The 12,742-nt window shown below is 38.0% G+C and overlaps 1 protein-coding gene across 2 annotated transcripts in view; it reads right to left on the reverse strand.

The window, feature by feature from the left end:
* Positions 1-12,742, reverse strand: part of TBC1D22A (TBC1 domain family member 22A) — a 155,629-nt gene that overhangs the window by 90,140 nt on the left and 52,747 nt on the right. The window contains exons 5-7 of one of the 2 annotated variants that reach the window (XM_089524458.1): positions 9,346-9,416; positions 5,168-5,296; positions 3,509-3,571 (exon numbers count right to left, since the gene is read on the reverse strand). In XM_089524458.1, the coding sequence (XP_089380584.1) occupies positions 3,509-3,571; positions 5,168-5,296; positions 9,346-9,416 (263 nt within the window). Of the gene's footprint in view, positions 1-3,508; positions 3,572-5,146; positions 5,297-9,345; positions 9,417-12,742 lie in introns of both variants that reach the window. The other variant, XM_089524457.1, reaches the window with a different exon arrangement.

Raw genomic sequence — 12,742 nt, forward strand, 5'->3', positions numbered from 1 at the left:
ATCATTAAGTGTACAAGGTGAGATGATGAAATCATTAATTATGGGTTGAACTATGAGAGCCAATTAGAATGGATGTACACGCCCACTGGGTGGAAACTGGCTAAGTGGGTGGTGTTTTACAATGGCTATAATAATTGCTATGATTCCCAATGTATTTTGTGGGTAGTTGTTGGATAGTTGTGGAGTTGTGTGAGTAATTTGGAGATTGTGATTTGTGAGGGCATTAGTATTTGTATATAGTAGAATAAAGTAGATCTTTTATATAAGACTACTGAGTTGTCTGGTGTCTTGAGTGAAGATACAAGAGCCAGCTGGATCCTGGAGAAGTGTGAAGACTTCTGTGGAAGAAGAGTGAGAAGGCTTGGAGAGTTTGTCAGGGTCTTCAGCCTATTCTCTGAAACTCTGCTGCTTTATAGCAAAGCATTAACCACTGGCCAAAACTGGTCAGCGCCGGTGCATAACAAGGTGGTGAGTTAGAGCCAGAGGTGAAGAGCTACAACTCCCATCATCCCTGACATATATGATTCACTCTGTCCTTCATTAATATACCAACATGAAAGAGAAGTTGATCAATAGAAATCTATGTACTTTGCAAAGTCAGAGCACTGAGTATTGTTTGATCTGAGTCACAGTAACATGCAGTGTCTTGAGTAAAACATGTCCCCTACCCTGCCCCCAAAGTTTACTATGCAAGAACAATTTCAGATTGTTTTTAGATTGGTTTTGGAAGTTTTTAAAGAGTATTATGAGGAGTCTTTAAAATGTTTTTATCTCTGTATGGTTTTAATTGGTTTTTATATGTTCATTTCCTCAGGAACCCTTATGGGTTGGGATGCAATATTGGCGGGATACAAACCGCCGCTTTGCGGCGGTCTGCCGCCGCCGCCGGTTAGTCTGCGGGGGAGCCGGAGCCTCCACATGGCGCGGCTCCTGTGCAGACTGAAAAAGAAGCTCCAAAATGGAGCTTCTTCTTGAGTCGCGTTTGCGACGTAGCGAGGCGCCAGGGGCGCACTCGCTACGTCACAACGCCCGCGACGCGTACGGACGCTCAGCGTCCGATACGTCAAGATGGCGGCGCCCATGTAGAAGGGGCGCCGCCATCTTGTATGTATTGAATACGAACTAGGGTTAGGGGGGTGCGGAAGCACCGCCCCTTCCTAACCCTAGTACGTATCCTATACGTACTAAATGGCGGTATGTATCCCGCCATTGAATACTTTAAATCAATCAATCAGTCAATTGTGGAACAAAATGAACCTGAAATCATTTGCAACCAAAACAAATGTGCTGTATTAGCAGCTTTGGTACTTCTCAAGCACACTTCATAAAAGCTATTCTACAGAACTGAGTCAATTACTAGGGCACAATAGCCCTATTAACAGTGTTCCACAACAGGCAAAGGCTGCATGGATGATGGCTCAGGAACATCAGTGATTCCAGGTGAGCCTTCAGTGCACATTAAAGAAACCTGGTGAATGTTAATAGTCTATAGCAGTGATGGCGAACCCTCTCTGTGGGCACATGTGCTGTCACCCCAGCGCAAAGCTTGCCACAGTTTGTTACTAGAAAGCCAGAGGGACATGGCACTTTGCAATAAATAAATGGGTTTTGGGTTGCAGTTTGGGCATTCGGCCTCTAAAAGGTTCACCATCACTGGTCTATAGACATCAATAAACACCAAAAAAAAACCATGCAAAAAGCAGACATGGTTCTAACAAACCTATAGCATTTATCAAAAAAAGAGCAAGGAAGCACTTACAGTACACACTGATATGCACACAGATGCACACACTGGGGGGGGGGGGGGGTCCTACAATACCTATGTAGCCTTCAGCCAATGTAAGTAAATTAGGCATTATGCAGTTTAATATATTTTCTGTATGCAAATATTTGCTGAATTATGAAAAAGAGAGCACAGTAAAGAAGCCAATCATTCTAATCACATTTTGCGGTTGCTCTGAGAACAACTACAAAATACCTCACAGAGTAAATAAGTTAAAGAAACAGTGTTGTTGGTTTTTTAAAAAAAAATCCTATGGAACACCATCATATGACTGATGCAAGTTAATATTTTGACTATTAGGTCTGTACAGCAGGGCCCATGAAAAATATAAAAGAGCCACAGGGTTAAAAGTGGAGACCTCAATCAACAATCAGCCAAACACCCTTGTGGTGACATGAGCAATGGAATTAACATCTAGTCATCAAGAAATTATGAGTTCATAAATCTAAGACCTAATTATACTGTAAACTGAGGGCTGACAAATTTCAGTGTTCATCCAATTGCTCTATCATAAGTTTACAAAGCTTTCCCTAAGTTAAATTCTATGCAAACAAAGCATCCAGCACACAATATTTAGACTGCTTGGCAGTCTAAATCTAAGATGCTTCTAGTCTCTTAGTGATTGTACATTCAAACTATGTAAATGGTAGTTAGTGACCTAAATAACAGGATTCCAGGCTAGGTGCGCTTGTCCTCTATATTCTCCGACACTCCGCTCCACTCATGAATCCATTTTTAAAAAGTACATAATATCTAATTCCCATAAACAGTCACTGAAAGTACAACTGCAGCTCCTAGCTGTAATTACAGTACGCCCGCGTCATATGTGGATACGCCTTACATGGCTTCCAGCATACGCTGGAAGCTGTGTTGAAAGTAGCGGTGCCATGCGCCGGAAAAAGCAGTGGTGCGTGTGCCACCGCGTACCACAAGGATGAGTCCCATTATCCTTAATGGGCTCGAGCATATGTGGAACTTCTCTTATGCTGGGGGGTCTGGAATGGATCCCCCGCGTAAGAGAAGGGACCACAGTACATCTAGATTACTGGACTCTTGACACTGTCTTAATAATTTCACAGGCAGACATATAAGTCACACCATTCTGCCCAGGATTGTAATTTGATGGATATGGTATTACTTTGCAAGTTGTAGTTTCTGTATCATTACATACATTATTTTACAAATAGTTCTTGAACTCTTACAAAGGGGTTTACAAGCCATGCCCAACCACCAGTCTCTATATTTGGAGGTGGGGGGAGTCAAGCATTCTTTATTATTAATGGCCTTTCAAAAAAACTCTGCTGAAACAGTAAAAAGCTAGTATGACAGAGTTTGTTCCAGAAGCTTTTTTTATACCTTAAAGACATCCCTAAGGTGGATAAAAGCCATGAAATAAAGTAAAAAGGAAATTCAAATTTATTTTAGTTTTCTCTTTATATCATATTTATATGTGATCACCTTTACCAGGTGTGTCAGAGAGGATGGCATAGCCCATGATTTAACATCTGGAATATGAAGCAGGGATAGAAAATTCACACCATCAGAACAGTGAGAGTCATATAATGAATACTAGCAAGGAATATAAACAATTGCTTACCAAAAAGAGGCAGTTTTCAGTGTGGTATTCCCAAGGATACTGTAATATATATTCTCAGTCTCTCTCTCTCACTCTCTCTCCACACATATACACAGAAGTGAGATTTATTATTTGGTAGTAATACTTACCTCTGTTACTTTGGATTGAAGAATTAAAGCTTCCGGACTCATACGAGGAATATCTATATGAATCTGAAAAAAGAAACACTTAAATTTAGAAACTTTCAAAAGATTTAAGCAAATTCAGATTATTTTTCTGCATAATAGTGAAAGTATGTAAGATTTCAAACTTACTTGGATCCCTTTAGACCTCATCATAAACCTTTTAAAAGCTTTGTCTTTTTTAATGGATTTATAATACATATGTAATACATAAGTGGATACACTATGTCTTAATCTTCTGTATTACATTAACAGTTGTCCTCAAAACAGGAATGAGCCAGGTTGAGGTTTCTCCTGTCTATATAGCACATCCATTCTTCATCTGCTCTGATTGTACAGGTACAAAGCTATGGAATTACTATTTATCGTCTGCTATACTTTACAATTCCTGAACCGTGTTAAACCCAGTTTGTTGCCGCTCACCAAGAACAGAAAGCAGAAGGATGCTTTTGATCTGCTTTTTTGATCTATTAATGTAAGGAATAAAAGCTGCTGTCTACACAAACTACTTCAAAATGAAGATAAAGCATAACACACACATAAAGGACATATCCAGAAGATGAATGGAAGAGCAGATTTAGAGAGAAACTAAATGGAGGATCAGGTTTAGAGAGTAACCTCTGGCTAACAGGATACATTTTGTAGAACATAAAAGGTGTATTAGCTCCTCAGGCTTTCAAAATAGAGATGTAGTCCCTCAATAAAGACTTCACAAACCTGAATTATCAATTTCCTTCAACTGTATCAAATAATAGTTTTCACACTGTGTTCCTAGGAACCATGGGGTTCCTGGGGGGGTTGTGGCAAGAAGATCAGTAATGGCACACAGGCCTCCCTAAAAGACAGCTTGTCTGTCACTACCAATCTTCCTTAGATGCTAGAGAATGTGAGGTTCATTCTAAAGAGCAAACTCAGTTCACGCTAGTAATGGAAACTGCCAAATTATTTGGCTAGCACATCTCAGGAGTATGTCAGAGATCTTTCATCTGGCAGCCAGTGCTCCCATAGTCAATGAGAAGTTTATTACCTGAAAGCAGATTTGGAAACTACTACTCAGAAAACTGGGCAAGACTTATCCTTATCCACGACTAACTGCAAATGGAGAAAAAAGATGAAGGACAATGAAAACTAATTTTGACACAGTCACGGGCGTGAAGTTGTGCAGCTTAATCCAATGTCCTTTTATGCTGTCGGGAACTCCTACAAATTCATATGCCTTCCCTTTCATTGATTTCAAGAACAATGCCATAACCACATCTTTACCTGCACTGGAAGAATAACTGTACACAAGGAAGAAAAACTCCTATGGTGGTCATATTCTAAAAAAATCATAGTAATAAAATCTCAAAGCCACCCCAAAAAAGCTCTATCTGCATGTGGAATTGCAGCATAAGAATGGAATAAAGATTAGAAGAGGTTAGTAGCATTATACACTAAGTTATTTGTTCTCACCACATGTTATTGAACAGCCATGACATATATAGCCATGCTGTATGTAAGAGTATCAACAGAAGATACCCTGGAGAAATACATATCAACCAATGAAATGTTTAAAGGGGAGGGGGCACTTAAAAGTGTGAAACACATGCGTGAAGATTCCCTTACACCACTTTTCAATTCCATCACCTGCCGGTATGTATCCTGGTGAGTTTCTTCATTCCGTGAATCATAGTATTGTTCAACGAAAGCAAAATATTCTTTCCGCTTTCTCTGTAAAGTGCCTTGCCGCCGATCAACATTTGCAGGGAGGTAACCCTAGAAAGTAAACCAAATTTAAATTGTTAAATAAAGGGAGGGGGGAATGCAGCCGCAACTTTTTAGTTTCACATGAGCTTTCATGGATTATAAACCCATGTGTTTGAAAACTACTACACGTTTAAATGCCTTTGTTTCCCAGTTATTTCAATAAAACTCCAGACCATGCTGTGCTTCCTGTAACTTTGGTATTTTCCACCGAAACAGCATTAAATATTCAAGCCATCTACCACTCCCCCCAAGGCATCGGATCTGCCAAATTTTAGATGGATTGGACAAAGGGTTCCCATTTTATAGGCAATTAAAAAGGTGCAAACACACAACTTAACTGCTATATAAGCAAAACATAACTTTCCAATCTGTCAATGTCACTGCTCTCCCCTCACTTCTCTTAGTGTACTGTTTCATACTATGGCTCATTTCAGACATAAATTCCCAGCTATGCACAGAAACACCTAAGGCCTGTAAATGCATTTATGTTTCCAGGGTCTCATGAATTGCAAGTTAGGGTTCTAGGTCCTAGGCTCTGCACTGTTTCAACTATAAATGGTGTGGATAAAGGAGTAGAAGAGCAAAGCACACAAAAAGGTGTGCTGAGTAATAAGACATAAGGAATAAAGATTCAAAGTGATTTTGACAGACTGGAAAACTGACTAAAACTAACAAGAGGAAATTCCTGAGAGAAGGATAAGAACTTGTATTTCAATACAATGAATCATGAGGAATAAGAACAGGATTGGGGAAACATGGCATGGGAATAGTGCATATAAACAGGACCTAAGTGACTTAGTTGATCATAAGCTGAATATGAGTGAGCAGTTGATGCAGCTACTATAGAAAGCTACTACAATCTTAGCCTGCATTAACATAATCAAAGTATATACTGTAATAATAATAATAATAATAATAATAATAATAATATGTTTATATTTGCCTTTTCCCAGAGGAATCAAGGCAGATTACAACAAAAATGATAATAAAACAATTAACAATATTACAACATAGAATAAAAATACAAAACACAAACAGTAGATCATTAAAAGCTCTACTCTATTTTGCATTGATCAGGCTGAACTTGAAATTTGTTCAGCTCTGGAAATTACATTTTAAGACAAATATGGCCAACCAGAATATATTTTAAAAATTGTGGGTTTTTTTTCTTTCTTTCTTTTAGCATTTAAGTACAAAGAACTACTAGACACTAGAACAGATTTCTGAACACCAAGGAGATTGTGGTTTTGTTTCGCTAAAGGTATTTAAACAGAGGCTGGACAGGAATCAGACAGATATGCCGCGACAACACAATGTACTACTAATCCTGCACAGGGCAAACTCAAAAGTACTGTATATATTAGGAACATTGTAATCTAGTCACTTCTTATACACTCACATGCAAAAATTAGGATCCAATAGAGATTTGTAAACCAGTTTTCTGGTTCCTTTGTAAATTAAAATGTTTTTCAACAAATCCTGGATGTTTTTCAACAAATCCTGGAAGATCTGTATCATGGCAGGGGAGGAATCACATATGCACAACACTTGTTATCAGCTGAGACAATTTTGTTTGAACTGGTTCTGTGGTTTTCCCAAGGATAAGCAAGGAGCTTCAGGGCTCACCTGAAGTTGGGCCCAAGTCCCCCTAGTATAACTTGAATAACTTTATCCACTACACCATGTGAGAATGACAATATACACTACAAGATTGTGATTTTGAAGGTGGCAAATCCATGGGATTCTCATTTTCCCACCAGCTATGCATTCTTGTTAAATTAATGCCTTTCAAAGCATGCAATGACACATACAAAATGTCTGAATCTTTTAAACTGTATTAGTTCAAGTTATGGCTTTAAAATCAATCTGACATTTAATATTTTCTTTCATAATATTATGTAAACTAAAATATGAAATTGTAGAATACATTTCTTGTCAAATAGTATGTATATTCTTTAGAATGTTATTTAGTCTCATTAGAAAACAATTTAATCTACAATTTCTTAATGTAACTGTCCCAAATGCATCAATACTTTTTCTATTAATTAGTTGTAAAGATTAATAGAGGAACCCTTTCTTTTGGACAGGTTCAATATCCTATTCTGCTCCCAAAACAAGTTTTATTTTTTCAGCTATGAACACAAACAGTAGTCACAAGACTAAATCATTTACATCTCTCTCTGATTTCAGACACTATGTAATTTTTGTAGTCATATTTCAAAACCCATCTATCGATAGTCTAGTTTGATTACTTCTATTACTTTGAAGGCCTGAAACAGATGGGTCAAATAAAGCAGCTTCTGGATGCTTTGGGAGCATGGTATTTAGATGACATATGCCCTCAAAGTGGCCAGAAGCTGCGCCGAGGAACCGCCAAGCAGGCAAGGGCTGGCCCTTTTAGGACCAGATTTAATCTGCCCTTGCCAGCTGCTGGTTTGGTATCGCAGCAGTGGCCTGCTTCAGGAGTCGGCTGTACGATTGCTGCAGTCGTGGCCCAATTGGGGTTGGAGCGACGAGAGGCCACTCCTTCTGAGCACTATGTCAAACCCTTGACTATCTTTTGTATTACTCTGTATTACCTTCTCATTTTAAATTTTTTAAAATTTAGTGCAGAATTCAGATAAAGAGAAAATCTGTTTGGTGTGTATCAGTTGCGGGCAGATTTCTGAGAAAGATGAGCAATTACAAGATCTATGTTACAGAACATAACAATATTTAAGGACTGTGAACAAAATTACATTAGTCCAAAGGGTAAGCAGTGCTTAATAGGAACTAAGTATGGCTTCACATAAAAAGGAGCAAAACAAGAATATCTAATCTTGCATGAGGTATAATGGGGCATGTTGCGATTTTATCTTTTAACTATGTTTTAATGTGTCCTTAACTGTGGTAATTTAGTGAGTTTTAATAGCACTGCTTATTTATTTTTTAATTTTATCAAATAGGTTGTTAGTGTATTTTGTTCTTAACTTGATGTGAGCTGTTTTGATTCCAATCCCAGGAGAAAGGATGGCTATATATAAAATAAAATAAAATAAAATAAAATAAAATAAAATAAAATAAAATAAAATAAAACACTGCCTTGGGTCTCATTTTGGAGGTAAAGGAAGGATAGTAAATACATGAATAAATGTAATTGATCAACTTTGCCTCAGAAAGCATTCTCACCTAATCAGGATTAAAAAAATCATAGAAATGGGAAATAAAACTTTTCACACTCTTCTTCCTGCCCAACAGAGTAAAAAAAGTGAATAACCCAACTCAGCTTGAACTTTAGGGTGAAATTTAAATGAATACATTTAATTTATAAAATAAATAACGACAGCTTTCTGTGCACTTAATTTTAATTGTAAGAGACTACTTAATCACTGTTAAGAGATGCATCTAAATTCTGGATTAGAAAGCACTGAAACTACAAATTTATTCGGACTCATTAGCAAGAGAGAGTCTTTTATACTCTGAAAATCAGATCTCTTCTGAATACGTGATATTCCCTAGAGAACTATCTTCTCTCAAAAAAGTGAAAGAAAAAAAACCTGAAAGTCACTTTAAGCTCTCTGAAAAATTCAACAGCATTAAACTGTTGGATGTGTAACTTAAGAAAACTAAAAATCTAACGTGAACATTTGCTGATAAAGCAGCATCCATGTTCTCTTGAGCATATAGCAATACACACACAGGCAAATGTTCCTTAGAACTTTTTAGCCCCAAGCAAGGAAATCATCCTAGTTAAACCGCAATATCAATACATACAAGACTTTTAATTTATGATCTTATTATAAGATGCACAAATTGAAACATGCTTTACTTTTCTATAAGAAACTAAGTTTTTATTTAACACCACCGAGCTTGATGGAGTTGGGGGAGACAGAAATTTAGTACTTGTCATGATTAACTACTCTATTCTCTTATGACAAGCCAAGCTTGAAATTGAGAATAGAACAGCGTTCTTTTTGTCACACTGTTCTGGAGTGCTACTGATTAGCTATGACTCAAGCAAAATTATATGGGACAACAGAAACAATATTATCATCATCAGAAAGTATTGAATTACTTACTGAGAGGAGCTTCCACGTAATTGGCCGTACAGGTTTTGGAATTCCTGACCAACTTAGCTTCCTTAACTCTTCTGTTGCCCCACCAAAAAGAAAGAGAAAACTTCATTAAGAAAATAGCATTAAAATACATTCAGGTAAAGTCATCTGAGGATGAAAGTAATTTTTACATTAGAATAACAGACATCATGCAAGGCATTGTACAATAAATATATAAAAAAGTACAAGTCTAATTAGATTTCATAGAGGGCATTCACAATTGGATCAAAAATATGTAACCATCGATTACATAAGGAATTTTTGTGTCCCCAGATAAAACTAGCAGTCTGGTCGTACAGCAGTATCACAGGACAGAAAGAAGTTACCAATATGTCAATCAATAAATAAATATCATCAATATATCCATTATAAATGTGCTTATATACCACTTTTTCATGGTAAACCTTCAGTTGGGATGTTCACAATATCAGAAAAAAAGATAATATAGCAAGGTAGTCCACTATTAGAAGACATTACAACAATTAAACATTAATGTAAATATTAATGACCAAATTAAAATAACTCATATTAATATATGTCAACATTAAACAATCTACAAATAGTCTAAACTAATGAAGGAAAGAGGTATGTGTATCTGCTTGTATCATAGCTCTATGAAACCAAGGTACCTGAATTTTGGCATGCATACTAAAAGCCTTTGAGGTATAGTTAGCCTTCCATATTGGCATGCTAGCTATCTGTGTCTTGAAACATCGGTGGCTAGCCAACTGTATTCTTTTTATTAATGAACTGATTAATTTTATTTAACTGAAATCTTTCCAGTAACATTGATCCTGAAAGAATAATTAACAGATAATGTGCATACTTTGGCAGGACATATACCCAACTGTTCAGATTTGAGCTGTACTGCTCATCAAATGTATACATTCATACAACTGAAAATTCAAAAGCAACCCAAGTATCAGCATTTGGATTCAAGATCTATTACTATTGACAGATTATGAAAAGTTATGCTATAGTACAAAAAAAACTTTGTACAATTTGGCATAGTTTTCATCTATGAATTATACATAGAATAAAAACATATTTTCATGACAGCAAGATCATATCACTTAGTGTACGTCAAAATCTGCTATCACAGAGTTGGAAGAGACCACAAGGGCCATCCAGTCCAACCCCCCTGCCATGCAGGAAATCTAAAGCAAAGCTTCCTATCCAGCCTCTATTTAAAGATCTCTAAGGAAGGCGACTCCACTATAATCCGAGGGAGTGTGTTCTACTGTTGAACAGCCCTTACTCAGGGACGTAGCCAAGGGGGGGGGGTTCTTGGGGTCCGGACCCCCTCTTCCATTAGAAAAATGAATGGTGTGTGCTGCTGTGCTGTGCTGCTTAGTCTGGACCCCCCTCTTCCTAAAATCCTAGCTACATCCCTGCCTTACTGTCAGGAAGTTCCTCCTAATGTTGAGGGGGAATCTCTTTTCCTGGAACTTGCATCCATTGCTCCGGGTCCTAGTCTCTAGTCTCTGGAGCAGCAGAAAACAAGCTAGCTCCCTCCTATTTTAGACATCTTTTTTCTTTTCTTTTTTCTCTTATTTATTCTCATAAAGAGAATTGTGCTCCAAGGAGAACTGGATGGTGTAGAAGGTAACAGTCTCAAGATGTCCATATACTAAGGTCCCAATTCTTATAGTAACATGTCATCTCATCTTGTGAAGACAAAATCTTTAACTAAAGACATACAAGGATACAGTCAGCCCTTCATACCCATGGATTCTTTATCCATGGATTCAACCATCCACAGCAGGGGTAGGCAACCTGCGGCCCGCGGGCCGGATGTGGCCCGGCGAGGCCTTGGGACCGGCCCCAGCCCGGTCCTGCTGCCGATTGCCGCCGGGGCCTTTGGCCTCTAGCGCGCAGGGGCAAGGGGGGCAATTGTCTATAGATGCCTCAGAAACATGCATTTATCTTTTAAAAAAATTAAAAATCAGCAATTTTTTTCACGTGTCCTCCACTTTTTTAAAAAAAGGGTCCACCATTTGAAAATGTCCTACATTTGTCCCGGTTTATTTATTTATTTAAAAAAAATTAAATTATTTAATTATTTATCTTTTGGCTTCGGCCCCCCAGCTGTCTGAGGGACAGCAACCCAGCCCGCAGCTCAAAAAGGTTGCCTACCCCTGATCCACAGTTTGAATGTGTATGTGTGTATTCTGAAAAGCAACCCTTGATTTTGCCATTGTGTATAAGGGACACCATTTCTACTACCCCACTGTAAATAATCAGGCTTCAGCATCTACGGTTTTCGGTATCTATCTATCTATCTATCTATCTATCTATCTATCTATCTATTTGGAGTATTTTTACCCTGCTCTTCAGCCAAAAAGGCTCTCAGAGTGGCATACAAATTGTTAATTAGACAGTTTCCTGCCCTGAGGATTACAATCTAAAAAGACATGACACAAAAGGAAAAGGGAATGGCAGTGGAGAAGGGAATCAAGTCCAGTAGATCTTCTCTCCCTCTGAGGCCTGGACAATGGCAGATGGACTGAAGGGAGGGCCCTTCTTCTTTCTCTGGCTAGGCCTGATGGAGCTGATCAGGTTCCAGGACCCCTCTAATCTATGAGGGGTCCTGGAACCAAACCCAAGGAGACAGCATGAGCCCACTGTAGAAAGAATCCACTAGATTCCCTGTATAATGCAAAATCCCTCTGAAAACACTGGAGTACATACAACATGAATTGAGCAAGTGTGAAATAACTTTGCCAACAACTGCTGCCACTGGTCCAAATCAAACACCTTGCCCCAGCTACAGTAATCCACTGCATCACTCTTAACTTATCAGCAATTGATTCGGTGTGTTTATGCTAGTTGAGACTAACTATTAAATTTAGCCCACAGGTTTTAATGGGGTAGGAAATCCTGAACATTTAAACCACTTGCTCAGAATGTCATCAAACCAATACAGAACTTTCATCTTTAAGGGTTCTGAAATAAAGTTCAGTAGCTTCAATCAGAATATGACAAATAAAAATAAAAAATGTATTTTTTTTTTAAAAAAGTTAAATACATAATGTCACCACTTTTAACTAGCTCTACCTAAAGCAATTTGTATGTGATCAGATTGAAATGCAACATAACTACAGAGCTCTTCAAGTAGATCAAGGATACCAAGTTTCAAGTGGTTCAACAAGTTACTTTTAGAAGCAATACAGTTTTGATGCTCATAGTAACAGCACATATTTCTTGTGATTTTCCTGGATCAGAGTGGGACTTCTATACCCCTGCATGTTTGTACTGCACTATAAAACAATGGGCCCTCGGTATCCACGGAGGATCTGTTCCAGACTCCCCCCCCCCCCCCGCAGATACCAAAATCTGCATATGCTCAGGTCCCATAGTA

Source organism: Sceloporus occidentalis, unplaced genomic scaffold, assembly GCF_023333645.1.
Source record: "Sceloporus occidentalis isolate IW3139 unplaced genomic scaffold, rSceOcc1.0.p SCAF_5, whole genome shotgun sequence".
NCBI classification, from domain to species: Eukaryota; Metazoa; Chordata; class Lepidosauria; order Squamata; family Phrynosomatidae; genus Sceloporus; species Sceloporus occidentalis.